The sequence below is a fragment of the Tauraco erythrolophus genome, chromosome 11, assembly GCF_009769465.1.
Source record: "Tauraco erythrolophus isolate bTauEry1 chromosome 11, bTauEry1.pri, whole genome shotgun sequence".
NCBI classification, from domain to species: Eukaryota; Metazoa; Chordata; class Aves; order Musophagiformes; family Musophagidae; genus Tauraco; species Tauraco erythrolophus.
Genome location: NC_141475.1, coordinates 25,418,721 through 25,436,526, shown reverse-complemented (window position 1 = coordinate 25,436,526; position 17,806 = coordinate 25,418,721). Strand labels below are relative to the sequence as shown.

Sequence of the window (17,806 nt, the reverse complement as noted above, 5' to 3'; positions counted from 1 at the left end):
TAACGTGTTACACATTAGTAAGTTGTTTAAAGTGGAACAAAATACGTCTGAAGTTACTTTCTAAAATAATCAAGTTATCTTAAATGTCAAAGTGAAAAGCACATTTTTACCTTCTTTCGCTTTCTTATGTTCAAGCCTTTCCTTTTGTAATGACTTTTCTAATCTTGACCTGTGCTCATATACAACTGAAAAGAGAAATTTTGTGCACAATTCATTTTAAAAGTAACACATACAAAAAACACCACCCACCCCCAGCGCACCCAGAGAGCATTGGCACAGAAAGTACCAAGAAAATACAAGTGGAACGAGGTGACAGGACAAAGGACTGTTTGTATTATTAGGGACAATAACTTTTTTTCTGTTTTGCTTGCTTTATTGATCCTGAATTCAGGGTTATTTCCATTGCATAAATACTGAATGTGATAACTGAGTGATTTGTTTATGGAGACAGACAGCTGCCTGTGGTGGATCTACACAAAAGCTACCAAATCCTTCTCCTTCTGAGGTGTGCAGATACACGTTTTCCCGTGCTTTCATTATCTTCTGCCTTGTTGGTAAAGAGACCAGGAAATAAGACAGGACAACCTTATTGCCAGAGTCAATCCTTGCAGCAAACAGTCACAAGGAGGGAAAAGAGATGCACGAGAGCAGGGTGGCTTAGAAAGGTGCAGTAGTACACTAGACATGGAGAACCCAAGATCCATGCTGAAATTCCTCCAAAAACTCAGCCAGCTCAGTTTTCTGTCACCTTCTTTTTTGTAAAGCCCAGATCCTTCACACCACAGTGCTGTTGACCCGCAGACTGCACAAAGAGCTGATGAGGTACCATGTCCTCAATTTCTTAGTCAGCACATGCCAACAGCCAGGTATACGTATGCTAAAGCACCTGCATGGAATAGCCACATAATCTGAGGAGGATTTAGGAGTTTTTCTGAGTTTTTTTTCAAGGAGGTAATGCAGGAAGAACAAAAGAAATCATCTGAACAGCAAGGACAGCTAAAGTACAAAGCTAAACTGGATGCTTCTCTGTAGGGTGAGGGTATCAGAGACTGCTCGCCAGGAAATCATTTCAGTTTGAGAGTAAAATTTTATCTTCACTGATTTTTAAATCCATTTATACGTTTTCTTTAATTGAGTCTAAACATCCACACAACAGTCTACAGATGAATGAAGAAGTGGTCTGTGTACAGCACTCCAACCAAAAAGCAACAAGCTGAGGTTTTAGGGGCACCACTCAGTACAACCACAACGTTCTCAGCAGACCAGGTATAGAATCGTCTGGTTGGAAGAGACCCTCAACATCATCGAGTCCAACCATTCGCCCTGCACTGTCAGGGTCCCTAAACCATGTTGCTCAACACCAAATCCACACGGTTTTTAAACACCTCCAGGGATGGGGACTCCACCGCCTCCCTGGGCAGCCTGTTCCAATACTTCACAACTCTCTCTGTAAAGAAATTCTTCCTGATATCTAACCTAAATTTCCCCTGGCGTAACTTGAGGCCATTCCCTCTCGTCCTGTCATTCATAATGTGGGAGAAGAGACCGCAGTCACGCGGTGTGTCATATGGTGTCTCACTACCTCCTCCAGCAAGGTCACCGACTACAGAAAACTGCATGGAGTTTTTTGGAAAGATGCTCTGACATTTTGCCAAACTCTATGAGCCCTCTGAGCTGACACTGCTACCAGAAGAGGTGGTCCTGCTGCTCGTTCTCACACTGTCCTTCCCTTCGCTCTCACTGCTACGGGTGATGGGACAGCAGGAGCAGTCAGGGGCAGGGTGTGTGACGGTTCCTTCTGGTGGCAGTGCTGGCTTGTGCAGTTTTGACAAGATCAGCAGTGACCTGGGACACTGGGAAGCATGGCAGGGGATGGACTGCTCCAGGTTTGACCACAGAAAGCAGAGACAAGCTTATTTTTAGATTTTGTTAATGGTATGACAACCACTCTTGCTCATATCAATGGTCCAACAGACCGACCACACCATCTCTCAGGACCTGGCAAGAGCAGATACCTAATACAGAACACACACAATGAGTTTACAGTATTTCCTTGGCACTGTCTCCCAGCAATTTATGACTCCCGAAGACTGTCCGAGATGACCGCAGGTCCTTTGCATACACCGTTCCAAAATGGATTTTACTTTTATGAATTCATCTAATTGTTTGTTGTATCCACATGTATTTGGGACATCCAATATCCTCTGGCACAGAGTCCCCCCACTCAGCTGCCAGTAAAGCAGCTTTCATTTCATTCAGCTTGTGTCCTAAACATCCAGTTTTGGACGTCTCTCACAAGTGATGGGGCACATCAGTCCCTTTTTGTCCTCTCCTCACCACTCAGCAGACTGAAGGGTCATTATCTGAAATAGCCTACCAAGTTTGCAGCAGAGGAAATACATTAATTAGAACTCCTGCAAATGTACAATTTCATTTGCTCAAGCTCAGTTTAACACAAGTATCTTTCACTGTCCAAATTTATAACCTGCACTCTTTTAAAGAATTATTAATTTGTATTAATGGAATGTGTGATTTTTCCTTCAAAACTAGGAAACTCGTTTTCTGAGAAGTAAATTGTTATTAAACATAAGCCTTCAACAGGAAGCATTGAATAACAATTTGTATCTCGGCAGCCATGGAAAACTCCTCTTGCACCTTAAAACATGTCCTTAATTCCAGCAAGGTGCGTTCTGCAGGCTCTTTAGCTACTGGCTTATCTGCAAGTGTTTATGTTTTGGCTTAGAAGCTGGATGGCTAATCAATCCTTGTCACCTATCCCTACTTTGCTATTTATCTTCTAAAGTCAAGGGCATCAGTCAAGATGAACTAATGCATCAACATCCTCTGCAACAAAAGCAGCACGTACTGAATATTCACAAAATCACCAGCAAGTAAGCTTCCAGAGAAGGAAATCAATGGCAGCACTACAGTAATGGTTTTATCCAGGCACCGAAATTTGTGAATGCCGAATGACATGGCAGAGGTAGCAGTGGTTGTAGCATAGCAACTTGGGAAAGAAATGAAAATCCATAATGGGCTGCCCCTCCCATGCAATCAGGGGTGGAAATAGGCTTTTTGGCAAACAGACTAAACCACAAACGGATTTGGAGGTAACATTTTCCATTTCACTTCTTTGTCTCCAAGTGTGCCTTCCTCAGCTCCTCCGAGTGTTTTAACAAGTGGTGTGGGGGGGAAACCCACCACAACAAACCCATAATGGCAAGGGCAGGAAGGAATGAGAAAGAGAATGCAATAGTTCGGGTTTTAAGGACCTTTCACAGCTAATTGCATCTCTGCTGAGCTTTGGCTTTCCTGTCTTCACTCTGCACTGTCAAGCAATGTCTCTACACCCCTCCCAGGCGGCGTATCCTCTCTGCTACCTTCTGTGTGCTAACCTTTGAAATACCAGAACAAAGCTGGCAACGTCTTAAAATAGCCCTTCAGGTGGCCAAAAAGGTCTAAGAAAAACTTCCTCCTACACCTCTCCCCTTCTAGTTACTTACTGGTTAGTTCAGCAATGTTTTTCTCCCATAAAAGTCCATAATGTGCAACATAATGAAGATTTTGATTAAGAAAATAATAATTAAGAAAGCGTAGTTTGTGTATTTCCTCCCTTGCTCTTTTGTGGAGTAGGTTGCAGGTCAGATTTTTTAAGTATATATATAAGTTTCTCTCTCAAACATGAATTATTCCCACCAGCCAGTAACTTCCTAGGCAAGAGCCCAAACTACAAGGCTCTTGTTACTACAACAGGGGATTTCTCCTCCTTCACCACCAGCCTGGATATAAGATGTCTACTCAAGAATCTCAAAGAAATAAATACCTTGAAAAACATGTTTTCTATTACAGGTTTCCCAGCCGGGGGTGGGGAACTTTTATAAGGAATCTGGCAAATTCCTACTGGTGTGATGCACTGACATGGCACTTCACAAGTAATTTTTTCATAGGGTAAGTTCTTAACGTTTTACTGATCCACAAATAATTGAACTTTGTGTCTATGTTATGTTTCATAGAACGGTACAAAAAAGGGGAGAAATATTGTCATCTGATGGCTAATATGTACTATTCCAAAGCTGGAATAACTGCGGATATCAGTTTAATTCTTTAAATTACCTAAATAACGTAACCTACACGAGCGAACAGAGAACACCACGAATTCACAGAGAGGTGATCCAGCCTCAAAGAGCAAAGCCCAGAAACAGAACTGGCAACATCCCAGCTATTCACCTTCCACAAGGAAATATTTAACAGTTCTTGAGTCGATCCCAATTAAATCAAGTCCTTGATTTAAGATTTTTCTCGTACAGAAAGGAAAGCGGAGAAGCGGGGAGGTGCGATGCTCTATAGGTTCTCAGAAGATTACACCACTTCGATCGTTGCTGAACGTTAATTGCAACACGGGAGCCAAGCAAGCTGATGAAAGCAAACTGATTTAGCAGCCACCGTTATTCCTCTTATCTTTGCTTTGCACCTCTAAGTAGTAAAACTATGATCAAGCAAAATAAGCCGCTACTGTATATTTAAAAGAAAGTTTGTTTCCTATTTTAAGTTATCAGCTATTTTGCAACTGTGTTACTTTGGTATTTGGTCTGCCAGAGCATGATTCAAGATTCTGAAATAGCCCACTATTTCACCTACCATAAAATTAAGATTACACTGGGATTTAAATATACATGATGCAAGAAATCTTATTGATTTCATTGCTATTATTTCTTATGGAATTCTGCAATCTTTCCCCGAGCTTACAGCAATACCTTCCTTTAAAACCAGCAGATTTCAGTGGACTTGGCAGCATTCAGTTATTTTCTCTCAGACTGTGGCAGAGTTGAACTGAACCAGCAGTGTGTGGTAAGCCACACTGGCACTTTTCTAGTAACTCTACGAAGGTCTGTAGAACATCAGACTGGTTACAAAAATACAGTTAATTTCCAATTCTTGTCACTGCAGACAGAACCATTTAAAATGTGAACCCATGCAAATAGCTTTTCAGCTGAGAGTAAAGCATTTCCAAAAGCCAAGGAAGAATCCCTTCTATATGGGATGTAGAACAGATTTTCTAGTCCAATGACAGCAATAAAAATTTTTATCTTAGAAGAGATTTCTTGACTCATCTGATGCTAACATTTCATGCTGGGAGAACAAGTTATTAATATAGCAAGACCTGCTCCCCAAGCTTCCAGCTCTATGTATGATTAAGTCAGTGAATCTGGCTTCAAACAAAGAGATCCACTATTTCCTTACTGATAATCCTATCAGGAACAGATTATCACACCGTGGGTAGCTCCTGGACAACTATCAGGATTCCCCATCACAGTACAACACATACTGGTCACAGTATACACTCTACCTATTGCAAAGATTCTCAACTGAGAGTTCAGCAGTAACAGATATTCCAGTGACATTTTGAACGTCTAAAACCATGGATGTATTCCCACAATAAGGATTAGGAAATATAGTGCAAGAAAACAACATTACAGAAATCATATATTTACAATATATTGACCAAAATATTGAAGCTATTTCATATTTTATGCCCTTGAAGTTTTCTGTTTTGAATTTATACAAAAAGGACAGAAATAGAAGCCAAGATAATGTGAAACCAATTGTGTGCGAAAAACATTTTTCTGGCTTAATTATGGAACAATTGTGTATACAGGCAGGGATGGACTGCTCTCCTTTTGTTCACTGAAAACCACAACTAGCACTGTGTGCAATATCACAATTGCATTTCCTTTGAAATAAAATCCTACGCTTTTCAATTTACCCATGTGAAGAATAATCAAGTAACAGCTCTGTCAAATCACAGCCAGTCACTGCGAAAGAGCAGAATTCCTCCTGGCAAACTAAACCATGCATTGCCAGTTGTGCTTAAAAACCACTGCTTTGACTTAATTCTCTAGTCATTTATGCTGCTCGGACCGTTAATAATTTTAAGAAAGAGGTTTGGTTTTAATATCCGGATCTTCATATCCAGGGGTTTTGTAGTGTTCGTCATAGACCTACCACTGATTTCAACTGAACGAGGAGAAAGCAGTAACACCTACTGCTTTCAAGATGCTGCACCAAAAATGACCTATCAATTAAAACAAAACTGTTCCTCTACCTTAGTCAGTACTCCAGTAAGAAACTAGAACTGGAGAATGGGATTTGAGTAAACTATGGAGATTTGGGTCTGTCTAGCTTGAGCACAGGCAGTTAGCTGCGACGTGCCAAGCTCCCAATGCAGAGTGGTTCTACGCGAAGGAGATGCACCACTGCTACTAAACCAGCTCCAGACAGAGCTGGGGATGAAGACTGATCAAGTGCCTGCCATAAACTAGGTAAGATCTATGCAAATGTAACAGAGAACTGACTACGTGCGTTTTTATAGAACATGTTCAATCTTGGAACACTGGAATTTTTTCTGGGTAAGCTAGAACATATCTGAAAAAAAAAAAGAAAATTAGTTTGGGGATTACCTGTATCCTGGTAGTTGACTTGACGCTGAGTGCTGGGAATCCATGAAAGCTCACAGCTGACTCCTTAGCTAAAGCTTTGAGATTCCTGCTTTTAGCTCTACAAACTCCAGCTCAGTCCCTGGTGTCTTGGCTCAGGACAAGAGTCACCACTGATGCTCTCTATGAAATTTGCCTTCTAGCAAGGGGTTTTCACACAGTGACATTGCAGAGCTGGGTAACAAATTAGACAAGGTATCAGAACTAAATATGAGAGAACTTCGAACAGCTCTGGAATGTGCAGAGAGTTCAGGTAAGCATATAAAAAAATTCACATGCTTATCAAACCCTCAGTTTTGCATCCTCAAAAAGACAAGAGGAAATCTGAAGCACAACGTGGAGAAGTGTTGCAGATCTTAAAAGCTTTGCTTTGACTGCAGTTCTGGAAATAGGGGAATGTTGGAAAATTTGGTACACTAATGCAGTTCGCCCCAGAAACACATGCTTATATTTCTAAGAAACAGCTGTGGTCTCTATTCAACTATAAGGATGACACAAAAAGTTAATTTCTAAGCTGGAGTAAACATCTACACTTAACAGAATCCTTTTACTCCACTCTGCCTCATGCCCTGCCTTTCTTAGGAGGCGATAACACCTCTAGGAAACAACATATTTAAAACCAAATTGCAACTAAAACATAATGCTAGGTTGGGATAGTGAGAGGTATTTATCATGTTGAAGGAGTAAACTGTCATAGTTCCTGCTAAAAATAAAACTTTGAGAAAGGGTATTAAATGTGATTAAATATTTAATCCCCAACAGTTAGGCTTCAGACCCGACTTTTATTAGGAAAGAGATCACGTTTTCCATCCCAGAAAAGATTTCCTGTGCACTCCACAAAAGATTTCTTCCAATCTCTGGTGCCACCCACGGTTAAGACATGCTGGGTCAGATTAGCATCTCACCTTGCATATGCAGTTTTCTGTACACTTATCTATGCTAAAGATTTTTTTTTAAATGAGGATAAATGCAAATAGTTCAAACAAAACCTGTTCAGTGATTTTAGACTTAAATTCTTAAGGTGAGCAGATTTACTTGTAAGAAAAATTTCTTTTTACAATTTTCTTCTCTCCATTATTCTGCAATTTTTGTCATGATGCACCAGACTATTCTGAAGAAAACACAAACATTCTGAAGAGCTGCAGCGACAATAGTTTCCTTCCCACATCGTCTCTGAATGTCTGGGTCTGCTCAACTCTCAGGTCCTGTTCTTCCTCTCAAAAACTGTTTTAGATTTTTTTTTCAATTTTACACAGAAGTCTAGTGATTCTGTCTACATTGCGTTAGGATCTCTATAAATGTATTTATATATTCAGAAACTAGCGCAAAATCGACATTGAGGAAAAACAACATAATCTACATACACACACATGTTGTTTTAACGGTCTCTCCTACTTGAAACATACATTTGCCTTTTTATCATAATGGAATGTGGCAAGAAGTGATGTAATAGCTACGGTTATCACCTCACAAAACTGCTAAACCGCTTCCTTGAATTAGTTCTCCAGAGCTCTAACACAGGGGACCCAGAGTCAGCTCCAGTTGTACGTTTCGAAAAACAGCAGATAGCAATCAATAGTTTCAGTTAGTGGTTGGTTAATTTTTTTTGGTAACAGAAGATCACTGTCAAACCTCAAAATATACCCCCGAGTACGACAGATTAACTGAAGCACTGAAAATGGCATTGTCAGTGTGGTGGCACGGATGGGAACAGACCGCTCCCTGTGCCCTCCAGGAGCCCAAGCAGGCCCTGCTTCTCTCACCAGCTCTGTAATTAAGCCCTGGAAGTGACTGCCAAACTCAGGGATCTGAGTCACCTAAGGGAAAAAAGATGCTGGGCTAATTTCAGATACCTTCGGGGGTGGAGGAAATGTAGAGGAAAAGGTGGAGTAATTGCAGTTTGTTTTATTTCTTAATTAACGATGCATAGCTGAAAATTTCGGCGAGTTTGGTTTATGCTAGATCACCAGAAAAAGAAATCAGAATAGTATCCAGCTCTGAAGACCATTCTTTAAGCAAGAAACAGCATCCAAGCAGGCTGAATTCCTTAAGTACTTACCTCAGGCTTCAACATGACTAGAAATTCATGCCCCTGAATCCTACACATCCCAAGAAAAATCACCCGACAAAAGATTCTGCCTTAATTAGTTGTTCTGTATAATTCAATTTTTCCGTAATCTGACTTACTTAGCTTTCATTGCCATTAAACCTCAAAACAGCACTTGACTTTCCACGGGACAGATTTAATTCCTTCTTCTGTGCAAGGATCCTGTTCCAAACTGAGTGAAGTGAACTGTCTTAGCCACAAACTGCTGGCAATATCCTCACCACTACATAAGAGATGCTATAATGCGTACTCCAATCTCAGGGTGGGTGGAAACCTTACTCATAAGGTTACCCCACCCAGACACACAGGCTGACAAGACTGTATCTTGCCCAAAAAAACAACCAGCCCAGTAAGACAATGTGTTTGAGACACCATATTTAAGACTTCAGGATTCAATCACTTTTCCTTCGGAGGTAATTGCACTCTGTTGTTTAGGCTTTGGTTTTAACAGTAAAGCAGCGATCTTACTGAACCACTCCAGGAGTACCTAACTCTCAGATATTAAGTTTTGTCAGTACAATTGCAAAATTTCAACCATCCTAAAACTCCTCCCACGTTGTGCTGAGCACAGCCAGATATCACTTAAACTACACTGTCGACGACAGGATTTCAGTTTGCAGCTGCAATCGTCAGATCGTGATCGTGGCTGTTTCATCCTCTGCTTCTCTGCTGGTCTCCCTCCAACAAAGCTGATGATGTTTTAGGTGATGCAGAAGCTGCTGTCAAACCTTTGCTTGCTAGGAATATGTGACAGAAGATGACTGTCAAAGAAGCCAGAATGCAAACTCGCCAAGGCACCCGCCCATCTTGCACCCCTCCTTCTCCCTCAGCTCTCAAGTGTTTCTAAACCTAGATACATCACTCACTCACAAGCTTTAAAAGACTTAAATCATAAGCAGTAACAGCTCCAGGATATTGGCTCTATCTTGCAGGAGTCTGTTAGCTATCAGGCCCAACATTAAACCAGGGGGAACAAGAAAACCCGGTGACCAAAACCACCCTATTACGTCACGCCGCTCAGCGTTCCTGCAGACTACATGATGCTCTGTGATCTTCGGCCCAGATTCCAACTGGTGCAGATGTAACGCTGCACTGGTAGAAATTTATCCTGGAAGCACTGTGTCCAAAAGGAAAGTGATTTAAGGGCATTCAAGCACTGATTAAAGGAATGCAAAAGATAAAAATACGGGCATTTGCTCAATTTATCTTTCCATAGAATTCAGCTGCTGGAACTCTTATTCACTGTGGATCTAGAAGCAACAAACCAGGTCCCTGAGTTAGCTGAACCAAACAAAGCTCTAGCATCCTTTCTGTACTCAGATTATCAAAGAAATCTTGATAATTCCAGATAACCTGAAATCTTCAGGTTGAGCTGCAAACCACACATATATCTATCTAAATATACATTTTATACATACATATATATGCATACATGAATATACATTTATAGCATATAGATCCTCCACACTAAAAGTTTGCACAAATAATTTCAAATGCTTAATGCGTTTTTAAGTATTTAGAATATTAAATACCCAGTGGAAAATGAGAATGGAAGTACAAAGGACAGATTCTTAGACGAGGTTACAAATGGAAGCATCCCAGTTCAGAAGGAGAAGACAGGGCACCCTAATGGTAGCAGAATTCGGGATGTTATATTTGCCATATCATGCAGAACTGGACCTGCGTGCCAGCAGTACGCAGGGAATTAACCTCTACTACAACTGTGCTACCACAGATCTCTCAGATCTCAGACAGCAAGGAAGCACAACCAAAAGAAGCACTGCAGCATTACGTGCAATCCGAAACTAACAGTAATCGCAGGAATTCCGGCTGCTGTTACGGAGAATAATGAAGTCATATAGGAACAGCACAGGTGTAGCTCTACTTGTATGATCTATGTGAAAGTCAACCATCAAAACCATCAAACCATCAAAAGTTCTGTTAGTTCTTCCTAGCTCTGCCGACTTAAGATACAAGTTTAAAACGAGTACTAGGGAAAAAAAAACAAAACGTAGGGCAAGATAGTGAAGTACATCCACATCCATACGTACTTCACTAAGGACAGTTTTGGCCTCTAGGTAGTCAGCATGCTGATAGACATAATATTAACCACTGAAGTTACACAGAACTGTGATCTAGTATTGTGATGCATTATGTGAGTCTCTATACACGGAGCTGCTACAGATCTGATCAACTTCTAGAAGGTCACCTCCAAGGAGGAGCCAAACAGCAGAACAGGGACAGAGGAATTCTACATTTGATTTTCAGCTGGTGCTTTCTAGCCGTGGATCAGATAGCTTGGAGGAGATCCACACCTTGCCTACAGCAGGGCAAACCTGAACTCTCCAGTTCAGAGTCCCTGCTGGGGTGGCTCCCACGATGACAGTATGGTCCCAGGCTGCACAGAGACTGCCTGAAGCCGTCAGATACTTTAAGACTCTAAGAGACAGAGCAGGAAAACGAAAGTAGTAAAAGGCACTAAACATAGGCTGTTATTAGGATTAGGGATTAAAAGAGATTAAACAGATTAAAATAGTACACAAGAGGTTACTTAATACCCAGAGGATGAGAAGACAGAAGCTGTAAGGGCGAAAAAGACATTTGTGGATACGTTCAATCTTGAAGCAGTCAAAGACACAATCAGGTTCATCTACAGCTGTCAGCACCTATCTGCTCTAGCAACTGCAGTCTGTTCCTACATGGCCAACAGCTTAAGACTTAGCTTGACACATCTTTGCAGGAGGCAAAGAGCGTCAAGTTTTGTTTTCGTCATTTTAAGAAATACTAAATAAGATTATCTTCATGTTTCAAACATATAATGCTCAGAGAACGAGATTTTAAAATAATCAGCTTACTGGGAAGATCAGCTTCTCTATGAAAGAGCTTACAGATAACAATGACTTTAGGTTCTCTCAGCAGTCAAGAAATTTTGTGTCATCTCTACATTTTACCTCCAGTATTCCCTCTGTGGGTTACAAAAGCAGCCCTACTTTCTCCATGCCCATCAGAACTTTGTTAAAGAGATAAAAATACCAAATTTGACAACCTTTTTTTGTGAGAAGTTTGGCTTTCAAATAGAACATTTTCTAAAATGTGAGCTGTCTAAAGCGGGTGAGCTTAAGACCCCAGCCTCTCCAAACCAGTTATTCTTCTCACGTTCCCCAAGCATGCCATCCTCCCAGTCACACCCTGGTCTCATTTCAAGAGGCACAAATACTTCTAAGCTGAGTACATGAAGCTGCAAACACCAGAAAAAGCACAACTCCCCACAATAACAGTCACGTGCAGCCCTCTTCAGATCAGGTGCATGGGCTGAATGATTTTCAGACCTCTTCCTGCACTATTTTTCAGGCATCTGTACATTCTGCCTTGGTAGATGACAGCTCTATTTTTCCATGTGTACAGAAGATTTAGCCTGGTTCACGTGCTGTGTTTGAGGAAAACAAGGCAATGAAAAAGATAAAAATCTATGGTGACTGTTTTTTCAAGCAAAACCAGAAAGCGCTGCTCATTCAGGCATGAAGAACTGGCAAGTACCAAAAAGGTTCTTGTTGCCTACACTGGCAAAAAACCTAAAACACTGTGCAAAGACAGAAAATAGTAGAGGAGACAGAAGGAAGTGAAGGGAGGCTACACTCTGAGCTGCATCTGAGGATCCCTTTTAAGATTTTGGGCAGACCAAACGCCTTCAGGTCCAAAACTGCAACCTTATACATAAACTTAGGAGTTGCTTAAGATCCTTAGGCATTTCAAAAACTAACTCAAGTCTCACCCAGAAGGCCTAACTGTGTTCCTCTGTGGACAATCAGGAAAGCAATTGTCTTCATAGCCCCCAACAGTCACAACAAAACCCAACCAAAATTCAGAAAACAGGCCATATTTCGCTGTCATCCAAGCCTTTCAATCCAGTCGGCCTTCCAGGAGCACAGCCAGCCTGGCACACAACAGCCTCAGGATCCTCAAAACTTTAAGAAGTTGACTTTTTAAAAAACAAACAAACCAACCAACCAACCAACACCAAAACCAGCGAAAGCCTACTGATTAATTGTTTGTTCAGGAAGTAGAAGTCAAGGTTTGGTTCTCTCCTCAGCTTGTGATGAGTTTTAAAGTCTTGGCTAATCACCCAGAAGAGCTGCAAACACTAAGAAATCAACCACTGTTGATACAGCATTCTCTTTTCCTCCTGGCAATACTATGTCAGTGGCTTTGCCCTTTAATTGGTTCCTGTTTAAAAGATTTCAGAGTGCTTCCAGTCATACTTCAGGCCCCAAAATTATCTCTAGACCAGTATCTAGAGAGAAACTGATTACACTGCATGGAAAAGATAAGCTGAACTGCTGTAGCAGTAATACATTTTGTTGTTTTCATAAAAGAATAAACTCAAAGAATAATCTCTCGTGTTGTTAAAGATAGCAAAGAGATGAAGCCTGAACAGTCTTAGAGTTTTTTTCGTTTGGCCACAGAAACATTGCTGATTTAAAATCCAGGCCACTGGATCAAAAAGTCAAAAGTTCAAATCAAAAGTTCAAAGTGCAGCCGGATACTGCACCTGCAAAGATAGGATTTTCTGTCAGCATTTTATGTTGTTTCAAAGTGTCTGTTTAAAGAAAATTTCTTCCTGTTTTTCCCTATCAAAGAGTGAAATAGGAAAGGTTTAGAAATGGTTTTGGTGTCGTACATCACCAGCTAGCATGGTGCTTGTGTATCTCCAGGGGAGTTGGGCATAGGGTTTATTGAAGTTTATTTCTAGCTCGCTAGGTCCAAATCCTCCAAAGTCCTTAGGCACGTGGCTTCCATTTACTTTAGTGGGAGATTTGGCATCTAATGCTTGCTGCTGCGTTTCACGCATCTCTAGGTGCTCAGCTTCACCCTCTTTTAGGTAAATTAGCCGTTGCCATAATACAGGAAAATTTTAAAGAACCAAATTTATTGTTACACTATATTTTTCCTTGTATTCTGTTACTTGATTGCTAGTAATTTTTTTTTTTAAAAAAAAACAATGTTTATTGCTACTATACTAGGCACAGATAAGATCTCCTGCTTAACAGGCTTGATATACTGGCATAGGTCCCAGAACCATGTGAATTTATTGCATTGATAATCAATTGTATTAATGATTTCAGATTCTGGTCCGTATTTTACATTTCTCATTGATACACTGTAACAAGTAAGAGAATATTTCTATAAAACGCAGCATTATCACCGCATTTATCAACCACTAGTTGCCTGCTGCTTCTGTGAAACACTTTCCACTTCTGAAATGTTAAAGCTCACAGTCCAGACCCAATATATCTGATCAAGAGAATCTCTCCTCTGTGTTAGGAAAAAGTTTGTTGCATGTTCCTCTTTGGTATAGCCAGAGCAACACAAAAAGCTAACTTGTTGAATTTTAGCTTGAGAACAAGATGTTCCTGTGTCCTCTTCAAACACTGTTGGCAAATATACAGACTAGCAAAAGTAGCCCTTTAGCCATCTGCCACATACCCAGCCAAACATTTACACCTTTTCCACGACTAAAATGAAGGTTTCTGTCAATTTTTTCCATGGCTTTACCTGGAAATGGCCTGAAACTGAAATACTAAATAACGACGGTCTCAGATCGCAGCTAAACACATTCAAGTAACAAATCACCACAAGAATCTCACAGCATAAGCCAATTTCTGCCTCTCTGCATAAAAACTCCATGCCTTTATGTATGCTTCCACAGTGCAAAATATGGTTGACGATCACCCTGACGTTAAGTACTCCTACAGCTGCTAGAGCAGACCACTCTTATTCCTGTTTTACAGTTTTGAGAGATAAAACTCTGAAGAGTTGTGAAAGTTGGCTCTGGACTTTGTATATATCGACTTGATAATCTTGCACTTAGTTAGAGAGGTGCCAAGGTCTTGCACTTCCTAGAGCACTGATGCTTCAAGTATATATCTGCTGCTTTGCATCTCACTTCTGGACATGCAGATGTCAGACATCGGCATGGCTTCATCTTCAAGCACAGGACGCTCACATCTGGTGCATCCTTAAACTGAGATACACAAGAATCTGTATTTATGTGGCAGCTTTAGGCCAAGAAATTCAAAGTTATTCCAAAAGCGATAGAATAGCCTTATACAAATAACTTAAACTTTACTTTCAAACTACCCTTTAAAAAAAGATGCTTTATTAGGGTACTTCTCTTCTTCCTCCTGGACCTATTAAGGGTTCATGCTGCCCAGGAGCTGCAGCCTGGCGTTTTTGCAGCTGAATGTTCTCTCAGCAGCACAAAATGAATACTGCTAAGACAACACCGAAGCACGCAAACGTCCCAGAACTGGACGTGGTCTGTACTGTTAGATGAGCGGCAGGCACTATGCCTGCCTTTTCCATTTACACCAGGAATGCCGAAGTGATGTGCAGCCCTTTGGGAATAAGAGTCACTCTATAAAAACGTGTGGGAATGAGGGGGAAATAGAGCTCTCTAGCAATCCATGACAAAACATCCCACTGACTTCAGTGGGACGAGGATCCAAGCCCTGGTTAGGTACCGACACCCCACAGGCTGGAGGGAGAGAAGGGAAAGCAGCGCGTGAGGAGCAAAACTTTGTAAGGGGCTGGACAGCTGGAGCCCAGGCTTTCCCAGAGGAGGAGGAGGAGGGGGGTATTCTGCAAGCCTCGGGAAAGGGCAGCAGAGGCTCCTGCGGAGGTAGGTACCTTGTAACTGAGCCGAGAGGGACTCTTGATGCTGCTGGTACTTGAGCGCCGTGGCCTCAGCCTTCCGCAGCTGCCCCTGCAGCTCGTAGTAGAGCATCGCCCCGTAGAGGAAGCCGAACACCACAGTCAGCAGCAGGAGGCTCTGGAAAATCCGCTTCTGTTTTCGGGAGCACATCCCGTTGCCCATGTCCCCGGCGGGGTCCCGAGGGCCCCCCGCGGCTCAGCAGCGGGCGGCTGGAGGCGGCGGACGACGAGAAAGCGACATCGGAGGCCCCGGGCCCGCGCCGGGACGAGGAGGGGAGAAGGACGGAGGGAAGGAGGGACGGAGGGAGGCGCCGGCCGAGCGCCTCAGCCCCTGGGCACCGCAGCGGCGGCGGCGCCCGGGGCGGCTCCCCGCTGCGTGCGGGCCCTGCGCGCCGGGGCGGAGCCGGCGGGACTGTGCGCGGCGCGGGGCGGGCGCCCCAGCCGCATGCTGCGGCCGCGGGGCTGCGCGGTCCCCCGGCGGCGGGCGGGGGCGGCCCCCGCTCCGCTCCGCTCCGGTCCTCCCGGTCTGGCTCCGCGGCCTGCGGGAGCGCGGCGGCGGGGCGGGGGCGGCTGCCGGCTCCCCGCTCTCCTCAGCCCGGCCCCGCCCGCCGCAGCCCCCCGAGAGGCACAAAGGCGACGGCCCCGGCCCCGCACTTACGTGTCGCCGCCGCCACCGCCCGCCGCGGGATCCCGAAGGAAGTCCCGCTCCGGGCGCGGCCTCATTGGGCCCGGCCGCGGGTCTCTCCCCTCCCCTCGGGGCGGCAGCTCCGGAGCGCATTGGGCGCCCGCCGCGTCCGTCCGCCCCGCTCCCTCCGCCCGCCCCTCTGCTGGAGCCTGGCTCGGAAAGTCCCGAAAAACCTGTATTTGGAGCCCAGAGCCTAAGTTATTGACCCTCTCCATCAAATTAATTTATTTTTTTTCATAGGTCGCTGTCCCGGCTTTGTTTCGGGGTGCCGGCTGCGCCCGGGAGGTGCCGCGCATCGCGACCCTCGATGCTCTTCGCCTTCTCCAAGAGTTGCGCTCGGGCCGCCGGTGGGTGTCAGTCCAGGCGCGGAGCAGGTCTGCGCTCGGGCGGGGCTCCCGAATGCCGCTGGCGTGCTTAAAAAGGTGAGGCAGGTCTTGCGGCGTGTGTCCGTAACCAGCACGACTTCAAAATTGGCATAATTAGAGTTCTCTCTACTGGTCTAGCTCATTAGAGGAAAAAAAACCCTCAACCCAGACTCAAGCTGAACTAGAAATAATAATAAGCAAAAAAAAATCAGAGACATAATGCAAGCTATTTTTTTTTTTCTAAATATATGCAACTCATTGCTGTGTGTTTTTCACAGGCGTTATTTTGGCCTTAAAAGACAAAGTGCATCAAAGAGGCTTAAAATTTGTTTTTTGAATATTCTCCATATAACAGTAATTAATAGCAGTCAGTACCACGAGCTAGTGTGACTTCTATCTAAATGTGTTTCAAATTTATATTTGTTGTCTGTTAATTAAACAGAGTGCCTTGCTCACCATTTGAGGACCAAAGCGTTCAAAATTATGAGTTAGATACCCAGGAAGAAATTGTAATTGTTTCAAAATAGTGATACTTTAAAAAAAAAGTCATATTCTTTTCCTTTAAGAAACTTCCTGCAGCTCTTGAAGTTACATTTTAAAACTTTTATTCAAAACCATGAGTGTTTCGAATTGACTTAGCTTCACGCAAATTTCCAGTATCCATTTCTTTTACAAAGTAGTCCCCGTAGGTTTCTTGGTATCACCCAAACTCCAGCTTCCCTTCCCAGACTCCTTCAGAAACGAACATTCTTGCATCACCAGCCTCCTCAAACTGAGCTCGGTTAAGTAGAATGAGACAATTCTGTGTTTCTAGACTGAGACTTTGAAATCGCTGAAGATGATTTATGCTTCAGTATTGCTGCTAGTCAAATTATTTAATTTCTTGTGTTTCCACTTGCTGCTTATGTTGCCTTTCATAATAGCAGTCTACACCTTTAGTTTTGATCACTTTGCACGGGAGAAAAATTGGCTCACCAGCAACTTTGTCTGAAAATGGTAGCCACTTTGAGTTATCATTATGGTAAATATATGATAACTCAGTATATGATAATGTGATATATTTAAGAGGACACTGAACTGATGTCATTTTTTAATACCTATTCCAAATACATTTAATTGATTGTGTCGTAAATATACTTTATCTGCTGTAGGAGTTGGCAATATCATTAACAAATGCTGGGGAAAAAGTAAATGAGTATCTCCTTTTGCTTAATCAAATATTACTTGTATTCAGTAACAGCTGGTGATACATCTCCTCTTCAGCTTATGTAAATTGTGATTCTTCATGAGCAAACCAATTAGAGTTAAAATGAGGAATTTATTGGGAGCAAGGGACTATTATGTGAAGCTATTAGGCAAATTTGAATTGGAAGTCCCAAAATAGAAAGGTTTGGACCTAAAAGAGACTGTAATATATTAAAAAGCATTAAATTAGTTGCTAGGA

The 17,806-nt window shown here is 42.7% G+C and overlaps 1 protein-coding gene across 1 annotated transcript in view; it reads right to left on the bottom strand.

The window, feature by feature from the left end:
• The window catches only part of GOLIM4 (golgi integral membrane protein 4), a 32,792-nt gene extending 17,317 nt beyond the window's left edge, over positions 1–15,475 (bottom strand). Inside the window, exons 1-2 of the mRNA XM_009990319.2 lie at positions 15,289–15,475; positions 111–185 (exon numbers count right to left, since the gene is read on the bottom strand). Coding sequence (XP_009988621.2) covers positions 111–185; positions 15,289–15,475 — 262 coding nt within the window. The remainder of the gene's footprint in view (positions 1–110; positions 186–15,288) is intronic.
• Between the last annotated feature and the right edge of the window lie 2,331 nt (positions 15,476–17,806).